The sequence below is a fragment of the Heliangelus exortis genome, chromosome 9, assembly GCF_036169615.1.
Source record: "Heliangelus exortis chromosome 9, bHelExo1.hap1, whole genome shotgun sequence".
Lineage (NCBI taxonomy): Eukaryota > Metazoa > Chordata > Aves > Apodiformes > Trochilidae > Heliangelus > Heliangelus exortis.
In genome coordinates, this window is record NC_092430.1 from 20,319,721 (window position 1) to 20,333,923 (window position 14,203).

The 14,203-nt window shown below is 34.9% G+C and overlaps 1 protein-coding gene across 5 annotated transcripts in view; it reads right to left on the bottom strand.

Moving 5' to 3' along the window:
• NAALADL2 (N-acetylated alpha-linked acidic dipeptidase like 2) overlaps positions 1-14,203 on the bottom strand; it is a 363,639-nt gene that overhangs the window by 73,383 nt on the left and 276,053 nt on the right. For all 5 annotated transcript variants that reach the window (XM_071752638.1, XM_071752640.1, XM_071752641.1 and 2 more), the window contains 3 exons: positions 9,442-9,585; positions 4,940-5,032; positions 427-632 (listed from right to left, as the gene is read on the bottom strand). In XM_071752638.1, coding sequence (XP_071608739.1) covers positions 427-632; positions 4,940-5,032; positions 9,442-9,585 — 443 coding nt within the window. The remainder of the gene's footprint in view (positions 1-426; positions 633-4,939; positions 5,033-9,441; positions 9,586-14,203) is intronic.

Sequence of the window (14,203 nt, forward strand, 5' to 3'; positions counted from 1 at the left end):
TTCTCTCCACACTGAGCCTACCAACTAAACATCAGTAACTGCTGAACACTCAAGAAGGAGAAAAAGCCTTCTCAGCTACTCCTGGGTCAGGGACTTTTTGAGGTTTTCTCCAAATTCAGGCAATACCCTCTTGGACATTTCTCTGCTGACTTAGGGAGAGGAATCTGGTCACAAAAGTTCCATATTCACATCCCTTTATCACACATTCTTTGCTCCATAGGAACTGTCTCTATAGATGTCTTCACCCCATTTGCTATGGAGTACATGAATGTACACAGACAGATGTCACAGACTAGTTAACGAATTGCCAATTCTTTGAGGCAATTTCATATGATTTTCAAGTTTACAGTAATCAATTGTAAGCAGTTGCTTACAGTTCAAGCAACAGTAATCATTGCAATGAGTCCTTCTAAAAAAATATTTTACCTCTGCCCATTCATATGAACCAATATTCCCAAATGATGTTCCTCCCCATGAGCAGAAAACAATGGTCCTGTCAGGTCTCCAGCCCCTCTTAACCTTCAGCATCACAGCCTGTATAAATGCTGTGATAATAGCAGTGCTACTAGCCCAGTCTTGTCCACCATAAGTATTCCAGCTGTTGTGATGACTGCCAATGATGACGTATCTGTCTGAAATGTGAAAAAATACACATTAAAAAAAAAAATCTTATTTCTTCTGAAAACTAAGATTCGAAGACTTTAGTAAGACCTTAAAGATGAATTGTGTTAGTAGTCTGTAATGTCATCAATACACCACAATGCTGTCAACAAAAATTTCTATGACCATGTGCAAGACAATCATACAGTATAGATACATAAAACTGTGAATACTACTTAAAAATAAACTAGTAAATTAACATATATTCTAATGTTCTAATATTGTCCTTGCCTTCATTGTTTCTTTATTACTCTCCCCTCTTATAAATCTGATATATACCATTTTTACAGCCAGGATTTTGTCATACAGATAATCTAATGAAGTTCCATGCTCACACTAGAACGTTAAGAAAACCCACAAATGAATAAGCAAGAAACTCTATCTTCAATACATATTAGTGTCCAAAAAAGAAAATAAAAGGTGTGGTAGTACAATGAAAAACAGAGAGAAAATACACAAAGTATTAGTACTCCCTCACCTGGAAGACTGTGTTCAGTGCTCACCACCCTATCTCAAAAAAGACACTGCAGAAACAGCGGCTGAGAAGCTGGTAACCAGAAGGGTTATGTATCAGGAGTTAGACTTCCATGTAAGGAGACATTGAAAAGACCTGGATTGCAGGTTTAGAGAGGAGACATGACAGAGGAATAGAGATAATGAATGATACAGAAACGGTAAGTCAGACCTAGCAACTTTGATGACAGTGGAAGAAAGTAGTTTATCAAATGAAAAGTAAGGAGTTTCAATAGAGAACATACCTATGGTTACCCAGAAAAAAAAAAAAAAAACCACTTTTTTCAGTGACACTACATGAAATCTTCATCTGTCAAGGTTTAATGTATCATCTACATGTAACTCAAAAGTGTAAAGAACCTGATTTGATTCCAACAGGATGATGTGGTATGAAACCACGAGAACAATTCATGTGATGGATGTGTGTTAAGAAGCCCAAGCAGAGTTAAGCTGAATGTCTTATTAAAATTATGAGAGATGAATTCACCATCAAAGATTCCTTGAAGCATTGCTTACTCCTTGTGTTCTGATGTTTAGTAAAGCCTATTTCTGGTCCAGATCTAGACTTCCAGAGGTGTTCTTTCCGTATTTCAGTATACCAATAGAGAGCAGAAGAATAATTATCACATGATGACAGATGCACAATTTCTAAGTGTCATTTGGGTCCCAAAATGAGCAAAAGGTTTTGCTTTTCTGCTCATGCTCTTTCTTTATCCAAGGGGATTCATTCTTCACTGTTGTCAGTACACTGGAATGTAGCAACACATAGGTGGTAAAACGCCCACATTTTATATGGCTTAAAAAGTTAAATACCTACTCTGTTATTTTTTGCAGTGACTTTTGATGAGAAACAATTTTAACTGAACACCAACATACTTTGATGATAAAACTCTTTCCTATCAAACTAGACTTCTAGCAATTTTGTTCAACAAAATACATGGTGGTGCTGTTTTATAAAGACTCAAAAATGCTTTACAAACAGAGGCTCTGTTATGTACCTACAACACATTTTCAGTCATCTGCATGAGGGGTGTATATGTACACAAATGAAAATTTCTTTCTCAAAGCAGATATGCAAAATGGAAATTTAAGTGTAGATAATAATTTAACATCATTAGACAAAGGGACACTAACACAATGTTTGCCCTGTATTATAATCTCTGCTCAGTCTGTGAACAATCTATGTGAAGGGGAGTGGAAAGAAACCTTATGTAAAATAGTATATGACATTTTGATGGAGAAGAAAGCTGCAAGCAGCAGCTTACTGTAGGAGATGCCAGCTGAATGAACAGGGGTAAAACATAACAGCTGGTGCCTCTCTTGAAATTCTTCATCTTTGCACTTCTCTTCACCTTGAATAGAGGAAATACCCTGAAGCACATTGTTACAGGAAAAGCATAGGAGAAAGGATGGTTGTGATTACAGGGGCAGCAGCTGTCCTTTCTCATAATCATTTACTGAAGCATGTAGAGAAAGAGATCACATGATAAGAAAAAAGAGAAAGAATGGGCTAGAGATAGAGAAAAAAAAACATCCCTCAGATACTTTTGAAAGTTCTAAGATGCTATAGTGTTCAGGGTAGCAACTGGCTGGACAACAGGGATTTATCATGAAAAGAGAATGACTTTATACTGTCTTCTCCTGTTATACAACCCATTTTGAACCATTTCCAACAGAGCTGCAAAATCAGTGTTATGTATTTCAGATTTTAAAAGGCTGCCCACTATTGTATTTCCTCTGCTCCTAAATCTTTTAATATCTTGATTGGATTTCAAATGGTCATTGTTACTCCCTCACATAAGTAAGATCACCACACATTCTTGTGTGTGTGTGTCTGCTTTCAGAGGCCTTTAAGCCAAAAAAATTATGAACCCTGGTAATGTTCTGCAGCCTTTCATTAAGCATTGAAGATAAATTTTGCTTTTTTTCTGCATTTCTGGGAACAAAAAGGTGAATATTTCAGGTGTATGAAACTAGCAAAACTACACCAAAATAACAGAGAATCAATGGCATGAAAACATCGAGTATTCAAATCAGTTGAGAAGGCTTGGCTATAGCATCAATCAGGAAGAGCAGAAAAACAAATGTAGGTTTGACACAGACCCAGTACAAAATGGTGCATTATATGCTTATTCCTCCATTAGAAGCTGGTTGCTATGGCTCTTGCTCAGCAAAACTTTTACAGGACAAACTGTTGGCATCTGGGTAGTGCAACTGAATTAACTTGATTATATATACTTAAACTCTTAAGAATACACTGACATACCTTCAAATTTAGTTTCTTAATGAAAATGCAGTAATAATCACAGAATGTTAGGGGCTGGAAGGGACCTCAAGAGATCATTGAGTCCAACCCCTTTTCATAAGATGAAAGATTCAGTTCTAGACTAGATAGGGAATTTAAGAATTTGTTACAGAGAAACTGATACATGTTATTTATTATTTTGTCTTGCTCGTGTTTCACAATTGAGTAGATGGAATGTGTAAACATGGCAGTTTCTACCTTTCAAATTCCATGACAGCTATATGCAAAACATTAGCAAGAGAAAACTAGTAACTTCAAATTATTGAAAGAAATTAAATCCTTTATTGAAATTCAAGTCACTGTGCTAATTGTTTTCTATGGGGTTTAGTTTGGTTGGTTGGTTTTTGTTTGGTGGTTGTTTTTTTTTAAATTGTTCTGGCGAAAAATACAGCATTCAGCACACACAGAACTAACATTTTACTAACAGGAATCAACTTAAATCTCCTCCACCTCCTTCATTCCATCTCAAAAATATGAAACATCTGCCCCATCTGCTAAGGGACTGTAGATAAATTTGCTACCTTTCTCCTGAATCTAATTAAAGAGTATTAATCAAGAGAAATGTGATGGTACTACCTGTATCTCCACTGGGATATCATCTGTACATTAGAAACTGGACTGGGTCTACAGTACTTTGCAGTATTTATGTAACCAGCTACAGTGTTCATTCATGTTGCAGAAATCCTTCACCTTTCAGGAAAATTACCTTGCAGATAGAATAAACTCAATAGATCTTCATTCCTGTGATTCCCCAGTTATCATACTACCTACATATAGCACCAAAGGGGGCAGGGGGCCTGTGGTTAATGTCACAGTCACACTTAGAATCTTACTGTTTAGTTCTTAGATATACAGAACAGTAATTATTACTCATCAGCTCATATACAATTAAATAATACACAATTGTAACACAAAACAAGGCTGTAGCAAGTGTGATTAAAAACTTAGCCACAGATTTTTGAACACTATAATCCCATTTGATAATTGGATTCTTAACTCCACCAGAGATCATGTTGCCCTATACCTTGATCACAGTGAGCCACTTGGATTATATAGTGTTCTAGACTTGAAAGATAAAGTTTTATTTATCTCAAAATTATTCTAACATTAGAAAAAAATCAAAACCTTTTCTAAAGTGGTATAGAGAGCTTGCATATTAATTCAAATCATGCAATACAGTACACTGTAAAACTAAAATCACCTACTTTGGTAATTCCTATCAAATATTAATACTCCACATATAATTTCTTCCTGTTGTATAAAAATCTACTTAACTCTAATATCCCCTTGAGCTCATTCTCTGTTTAACCCTTACATTCTGCTTTGTCATAAATCAAATCCAAAGTCACTCTTCTTTTTCTGTATTAGGGCATTATCTGGCAGAACAGAGTCCTGACCCCAGCTATGACTCCCAACCATCATGATACAAATATTTGATACAAATTATAAAGGACTACTTACCAGGAAATACACTTCCTTTTAAATACCCAATAACATTAGAAACTGTCTTGTAAGTTGTGACTGACTGAATATTCAGGCTGATTATTTTTTTTTCTGTTAAAAGATAAAAAGAAAGTCATTTTTTTAAGAAAGAAGAAAACGTTCAACTTATTTTTCCAGCCAAGATCTCCACAGGCTGCAGATTTCTCTCCAAGCAAAAAGTAAGTAAGAAGGAAAAGAAAGATCCTGAAAAGCAACCAGAGTTTAAAACATGAAGTATTACATTATTTTCTTAGTCCAATTTCAGAAAGGGGGTTCAAAGCTGAAATTTCAAAAGAGTTAAAAGATCATAGTTGACCCAATAAATGCTGCAGGAGAATAAAAATAAACTAAAATGGTAGGATTTCCATGATTCTATGATAAGAAGGTCCCTATGATAAAGCCAGACAGAAGTAAATATCTGAGTTAAGAGAGATTAAAAATATTAACTGTCATTTGCTGGAATTTATGGCCATTTCCTCTGTCCACCAGGTGGGTCACAGTAACCATCCTAACTCCTGCAGCTCCTGGCAGTGGAAACAAACAGCTAACTGCAAGGAGCTGCTGATACCTTTAAAATGTTTCGTTTGCATTATAATAGATTGTATTAACATTCATCTCATCTGAAAGGTCATAAGATCTATTTGAGAAAAGTGAAAATGTCTTAAACTGCTCTAACTTAAATGCTAGCAATTGTCTGGCAATAAGTCCTGTGTCATTCCAACCTTCAGGGAGGTTCTCTCACAACCAGAGGCAGACCTGTGTTTAAAGGTGTCCTTGTGCCAGAATTCTTTCAATGTCCATATCCCAACTGCCACAGACCAATTTTAAAATATTCCACGGATCCTTTTGAGCTTTATCTCTGAAGCTATTATGTATTTCCAGCTGTTTCTTTCCTGGCTTTTTTTCCTGAGATGTGGGGAATAATCAAGTAAGGAGTTTACTGCAACATCTAAAATAAAAACAATACATCTCTACAATACCGTTCCTCAAGGTTCATTTGCTGGTACTTCATCTGGTAAATTTACTTTAAAATTTTCTTAAAACAAAACCCAATATATTTTCTTTCACTAGTCTTCATTGGCAGTTCAAACAAGCAAACCAAATGCTAGGACTGCCCCTTCTTACAAAAAAACCCCACACCATACTAACAATATTTATTCTACTTTTTACTCAAGCACAGTTTGATTACCTTTGTCAAGCACAGTATTTAAAAATTAACCACATCACTGTTTTGCAAGAATCAATCATGGCAGCTTAATATCTTGACCTGTCATTCATATGGAGTTTGGAGTTTGAGTTGTAATTAACTGGTGCCCTTCTGACATAAGTTACTGTAAGACTTCTTAACAGCATGTGATGATGAATTGTGTTCCTGTAAGTCTACAGCTATTATACTAGAATCTCTAAAAAAAAAAAAAAAAAGATGCTTCTTCCTAATCAGCATCAGCTATCCAGTCTTCAATTGATGATAAATAAATAGAAAATTAACTTCTGGGCTATTCTGGAATCAGATATTTAAATTCACAATCATGTAATAGAGTAGTCAGCTTAAAGTGACTTGGGCTTAAAGGCTTAGTACTCCAGATGAAAAGGCTGGGAGTACTCTTTAGAGTATATAGGAGGAATGAAATTTAATATCCTTTGAACAGTTCTGACAACAAACCTCTCTTCCTAATGCCATATTATCCAGATTTTGACAATTTTGTCTCTTTTTCTAAATTCTCTGGAAAACTATCATGAGACTTCAGCTTAAAATTATTTGTGATACACCTAAGAGCTTTTGTAAGCCAAGAGCTACTTCTGAAATAGAACAAAAAATATATATTGTCCATAATTTTATTTATTGACTTGAAATCTGTCTCACACCAAACAACTACCTTCTCCTTTCACAATTACATAGTTATTTTTAGAAATTCATGGCTACTTCCTACTCGTTTGATTGACAATTTTAGAACTCAAAATGGCCAAAAATATGAGACATGCATATAAAAACAACACAAGGCTTTAGCCTAATAGGAACATACATATATCTTTTATCTTTTCATGCCCTTCCTCTGGCTGAAAAGAAGAGAGGATTGATTTGCCCTAGTGCAGCACTTGGCAGAGAACTCAATTTATCTTGGACGATGACTGTTTAATACAAAGACTCTTCCAATTTTTCCTTTTGTATAAATAATGATCCAGATTTCACATGACCTATGGGCAGATAACAAACAACGAAGAAAATTTACTGCAACACAGGAAGACTTTCTTCATTTATGTTTATGGGAGTGCTTTAGTTTTAGAGCAATTTTACAATGTTCTAGAAAATACTGTAGCCATTTTATGCAAAAAAAGGAAAGCTTTAGAAGTGCATAGCTTCTCTATAAAGCTCCACCATAAATTCCCCCTAATTGCCCATTTTTGGGGAAAAAAAATCATGGGAACACAGAATTCAGATTAAAGGGAATTAACAACAATGCACCATTCTAAACAAAAAGCAAATCTAATTACTACCTTCCACTAACACAAAACTAACAACTAACTTCAATTCTCACTATTTGCTTTGTAAGTTCTAAACATTTGATGTTTTTCAGATGTTTCTCTCCATATCCTCCCACTCCCTCTGTCACATTATGTCTCTTGAAAACTGCAAGGCTAAGGGAAAAAAGAGGCAATGTGAGAAAACTATATATAAATGTTTAATCATTACTGATGAATCTGCTGCTCAGCTTTTTGAAACATACTGATGAGAGAATGATGATAATTTTATTCTAACAAATTTTAAGCCAACCAATCATCTGAATTGCTCATTCACCTCTTTTGACAGATAAGTGATGAGTTTTATGTCCAAAGTGAGATCTCTCTCTTAAGCTTCTCCAAATCAACAGTAAGATCACAAATTCAGATTTCCCTGCTCTAATACACAGTGCTCTGTTCAGCATTTTTTCTTTACCTATTATTTTTAAATACTTATTATTATTACAGTAATAAAAATACTTATTATTATTAAATAGATATATATGATTTCTTATCCTGAGACCAGTCTTCCACTAAGGCTGCTATTGAACACTTCAGCACAGGATATACATCCATAGTTTCAAGGCAAATTTTACCATAATGCATTCTACAGTAAATTAGGATATTTTTTTTTTAAATCTCACACGTGTTACTGTGGTTCAGAAGCTTAAAATCAAACACAAACACAAACATAAAATCAAACACAAGCTGTTGTGTTCACACACAATAACTGGACAGGGGATTGGTTCTTACTACACTGTTAGGTTGTAATATTCTTTCTTTCCAGAAATTCCCCACCATGCAGAGTACCTGTTTTCTCAGGGAAATAAAGGACATGCCACACCTCCACAGAAAAAGTAGACTAAGCTACCTTTTAGCTGATTCTGTCCTGCAGACTCCAAAGATTTTTGAGAAACAGACACAGTGCAGCCTTTTCTTAAATTGAGTGTCATTTCCCAGCCCAAATCAATGTTTTCTTTTAGACACAACGTTCCTTCCTACAATGCTAGCAAGTTTCACATGTCCTACCAGGAATGGTTAAGCACTTGTTCCTTCCAAAATTATCTTTTCACATTAATTTAGACTCTCTGTACTGCTTATGGGGAAGATGAGTTTACCTCTAAAATCCTCAGTATTGTATAGAGAGCAATAGTCCTACCTAACTACAACAACTTAAGCCATGAAAAGTATGAGGTCTTTCTGCCTTTCTACAAATGGTAGCACAACTCATAAAATTAATCAACCTCTTTTAAGACTCGTTGTACTATATTCCTCTTCCACCATACACTTCCAAAAGCAATAAACAAGTGACACAGCACATATGTGACAGTACAATGGTTACACTTAATATTCACTTTTTGTTTTCTCATCAGTGTATTTAGCACAGGATATGGTCGGTGACTTAATTTGACTCTTTCTTCCAAGACCACTGCTTCAAGCAATTGATTTTAACAAGCACTATAATGGAAAATACCTTTTTTATGCATTTTTTTCTGGTGAAAGACAGACTAGTAAAAAACAAAAAGCAAGACAAAAGTGCTGTTTAAACATGTATCTCATTTGCAATGTTATCTGGAAGATATTTCCTTCCTTCATTGAAAGACTGTGCAGTATCTTTGATAGAAGACTGTATCCTTACTTTTTTCCATTTGTTCAAGCAATAATCAGAATTTAATAATCTGTATTATAATCTGACTTTGCTCACAGGATTATCTCTGAAGAGACAGTCTGAATGCATTCTCTCATTAGATCTAGGTCTACTCAAGGTATTTTGTTCTTATCGTGATGATGGTTTTCCTTGTAAATTTTTCCTGGAGGGAAAATGTGCCTGAAGGTTCAGACAATAAGTTGTTTATTCTATAGCAGATACAAATTAAGGAACACAAAAATACACAGCACTGCTTTAAATTATACCATTATTATGCCAGAATATTTGAAGAAGATTCCATAGTTATAAGAAAATATTATTTGAAGAGTATTACCTGTTGCTGGCATCTGGAGAGGTTTACATCTCTCTGTTTGGACAGTGTCCTCAGCTAAGGAAATGAGTTTCTTGGCAAGCACAGCAGAAATTGGTTGTACTAACAGTGTTGTGAGGTTCGGTCGATTTTGTCTGTAGCTCCCATCTTAAAGGACAGGAAGAACACAGCAATTTAGTAGACAAAAATTAGAAGACTTCTCTGCTGCATCAGGAAACCAACGGAAGCAAATATTTACAACACATTTGTAGTATTTAGGTAGAAGCAGAGGGTGATAGGTTAGATGATCTTGACATCTTTTCCAGGCTTGATTTCAATACAATACTCTAGTAACTGAACTTTAAGAAAAAAAAAACAATCTGTGTTGGAATTAGTATTAAAAATGCTTTGAAAACAAATAAGTAAGAATTCTTTTCACCCTGCCAACTCCAGTCAGCATATACTTTGTTTAGGAGACTGAGGAAGACTACCTGCATCATCATCAGGATTCAAAACTGAAAGACCAGTGTCCCCAGCACAGACAGGACACAGCTACCAGTTAAAGCACAATCAGTCAGTTTTTAAATACTCATGGACTTGGTGCTGTACCAACTGCAAAACAGTGCAGTGCAGCTTCAGTAAGAAACCAATGCATCAAAAGACTTTGGTATGATTCTTCCTTGCTTTTTCCCTGCTGGATGAGAAAGTCCTTGGAGCACACAGTACCTTCTGGATCTGTGGGCACAACAAATGCTTTGAGAATAATGTAAATCTGATTGTTTTTTTGTATTGAAATTTAGTTTTATGGCATGGAAATCTTCCAAGAAACTTCCTCTTCACAAGTCTAACAACCTTACTCTGCCAGGCCTAAAACCACCATTCACTTACGAAAGACTCTAGAGAAGATACAGAAATGCAAAAAACCCAAAAAACAAATCCCCAAACAAACAAACAAACAAACCCACAAATCGATTATTAAGTTAATTTTAGAAGCACAAGAAGAGGAAATCTTTAGAAAATTTCTGCACAGACAGTGAGGATTATATTTGTGCTTTTACAGTGACTGTGTTTTGTGTTTTCTTCAATTAAAGCACAAACCTTGAGCATCAGTTTCCATACTGCTCAGTCAGGGATACACACTTGTAAAAATGTTTCATAGCATTATATCACATAACTGACTGCTAGTGTTAATATATCCTGAGGTTTCTGAAGAGTTTTTACTGGGAGAATTTAACAGTAATACTTTTGTACCATATGCCACTCTATTCTGGACTAAAATACAATTTAACTGTCATTTCAATGACACTTATCAAGGCTGAAAAATCAGAGCACATAAAAGAGTCAAAATGTCGTAGTTCTCTAGTCAAAAGAAGATTACCCACAGCTCCTTCAGTATTATGCAATTAAGCCTTTATTTATTTTTTCTCTAAAAAGCTTGTGCTATAAGAATCAACTTGCTGCTAATTTTCATTTAAATCCCAGATTCAGAGAAAGATTGGACAGAATATTGTATTTAATCATTATCCTCCTTTTAAAGTCTCTTTCTGCCAAGATCTGATAAAACTGTATAAAAAAAATGTGGTTAAAACTCATTTAAATAATTCCTTTTATAACCTGAAACACTGTTTTAATGATGGACTCACACAAATGTGGAAAAAAAGTAGACTCTGACTAAACAGTGAACCATACTGTAGATATCCACATCTTTGACTTTCTGTTGCATTAATAATAAAGCAGCATTAGATTTGAAATATCTGAAGTGAATGGCTCATTAATTTCTCACCTTAAGCTTAATAGAAATTTGACAAACAGTTTTCTGCTGAGAACAGTCACTCCAAGCAGGACTTCACAGAACACATTGGGAATAAATGAGAATAAAGTAACAGAAATGTGTTTGGTCGAATAAGATTGTTCTATCATTCAAATTGCTTGAAGTGAAGAGTTAGTTCAATACCTTTCTGTGAAAGAGGTATTTTTCCATTTACACATTCCCAGCCTATCTTCTGTCAAGAGGTGTGGTCTTATATTAAACATGACAAAACCCAAGGTGCATGAAGTAACACATCATAGAAATTCAGACTATTTGTGCTCTGAAGCACAAGCTCTGAAGCTGCTGGGCTTCCATTAGTTCTCATGAAGCTGGACACAATGATTTTGCTATATTTCCCTGATAAAAACCCAAAAGTTAATGAGACCATACATTCAGTGATACACACAAAACACCTTTTTTATAATGCTTTGCTTCACTAAGTATATTCACTGTATTCTGCTTTACATTTTAGCACTGAAGTAGATGCAAATCTGGGTATACATTACTCATGCCGTCCCTTTAAGCAGATTTCTGTTGTTCTAGAAAATAAGCCCAGAAATTCTTTACTTGATATGAGATGATGATGTACCTCTAGAATTCACTGTTGTCTTTTTCCCTTCCTCTCAAAGTAAAATGCTTAATCCACATGAAAGAGAAAAAAAATGTCATTCCCTTGTCTCTTTGTGCAAATCACTCCTCTCAATGCCTAGTTTAAACTACCTTAAAAATTTTTGGTCTTGTTTTTTTTTAAGAAAAATATATTAAAATGCAATACGTTTTTTTAAAAGCAAAACTTCTTTGACATTAAAGTACATCAGAATCCCTCTGATAACTTCTAAAATTCTTTAATAAAGTGGCAAGAATTAAAAAAAAAAACAACAAAATTTTCACAGTACTCTCACCATTATAAATGTACCTTTCCACTTAGCTTGTTACCACAGCTAATAATTAACATGAAATAGAAGTGGCCAAAATAGTGCAAAATGACATAATTATTCTATATGGAAATATTGTTTTTTTCCTTTTTACGTGTCCTACAATTGTCTAAGTCATAAAAAGAAAAGAGCAATCCTTCCAAATTTTACAGACCTAAAACATATTCTTACGTCTTGATGACAATGGAATGTAACAAGGGAGAAAGGACAAAGTAATTCTCAGTGCTTCCTGTGTTAGCAAATATTCCTCTTACTACTGAACTGAAAGAAACTCCATTGCTAGACAGCTCTTTCCCTTTTCACAGTCATGGCAGATATTCAAAAGGTTGCAGAAGTTACATGAGTTACAAGACACACACAATAAAAATAAAATATAATCCCTCAATACTTTAAAAAAGCTTATTTGAACAAAAATCTGATATTAATAAATTTACACTGCATCACATTTTGCTCTTTGTGTGCATGCTGAATTCAAAGTAGCATCTTCAAAACTTGGGTGTTTATAGTTGGGTCCTATTTGAGGCATTCTTGACATCAAAACATCTGCTTAGCAGCTTCTAACTTAATTAAATTTAAGAACATGGTACTTCACAACTTAAGGGTTTGTGTGTGGAAATAATTAGTGGTAAAAACACCCAAAAAACTCTACCCATCTAAAAAACTGACCACAAACTGCTGCAACCATATTACTGGAGTCTTAAATGTGATAATAAGCATCATTTAAGACTTAAAAAATACCTACTGCAATCCTTAATTAAACTTTAAATCTTTGCACCAAGTTAGTGATTCAAATATAGTGTAATAAAATATTTCTACAAAAAAACCACTGATATGTTTATATTTTTGTTAAATATGTAGTGATGTTTGCCCAGCAGAACCAAAGATTTCTCTCCCTCCTGCAAAAAGGATCCAGACAGCCAGAGAGATTGGATACTCCACTCAGCAGTGGGACCATTAACTCACATAATAATCACATAGCATCTCCAATATGAATTCTCCTTCCTTAACCACTTCAAGAAATAAGCAACTTTTGGCACATTCAAGAGTTTACAGGTTGGTCTTACAGCTTGTTCCCTCATGAAATAAACCTTGTTTTCCTACAGTGGTGGTGGCCACTATAGAGAAAACAAATAAACATGGAATGAGACACTGATACAGATTTCCCTCCCCTCAGTGATGAGCAAGACAATAAATAGCAAAATAATTGTCTTGGTTTAAGTGAAATATGTTTGCAGCAGGCAGAGTATACATCAGGTTACATATGCCATCATTGTTCTGATTACAAACTAGCATGGAGTCCTGTTTACCCACAATGATGAGATTTATTGTTATTAAAAATAATAAAAGCCCTATAACACTCTACAAGGAATGGAATGGAAATAGAAAATCTCTAAGAAAACACTGAAAGTGACAGGTTTAGGATACCAATTATTTTGTTTATAGCATGCAGTGAACACTGCAATGACTCAGATTCATATGCTGTCTGTATATATTTGGTAGACAACATGAAATAAAATTACATACATTATCTGTGCTACACTATGCCTTTATTACAATAATATATATTCTGATTTATTCTTCCTTATTTTTTTGAAACCATGGAAAGTCACATTTTGCCTTCAGTTGGATGACATATGAGGTCATCCAAAGGTTTGAAGTCTCTCCCTTTTCCCACAGCTTGTTTCTTATTCCTCTCTCCACACTGCAATACCATTAATTGTGCAGCACCAGCACAAACGTCACACTGGCCACACAAGATCAGCAAACTTTCTTGAAGTTCTTTAAAGCTTGATCAGTTCCCCAACTCATGGTCAAAGAAGTGCTCTTAAAAACAGATCAGCAGAGCAGCAAGTAAGCTGGGGCTGGGAGGTGGATGGGGTGCAGGAATCCCTCTAGTTCCTCCCAAAATCTCATATTGTCAAACCACAGTTACAGAGAACAACCTGGGACTGTGGCTGGGACAGTATGAAACAAAAATGCACTTTCAATTAAAAAGCTACTTGCAGGTTTAAAAACAAAACAAAACAAAGCAAATCTTTAT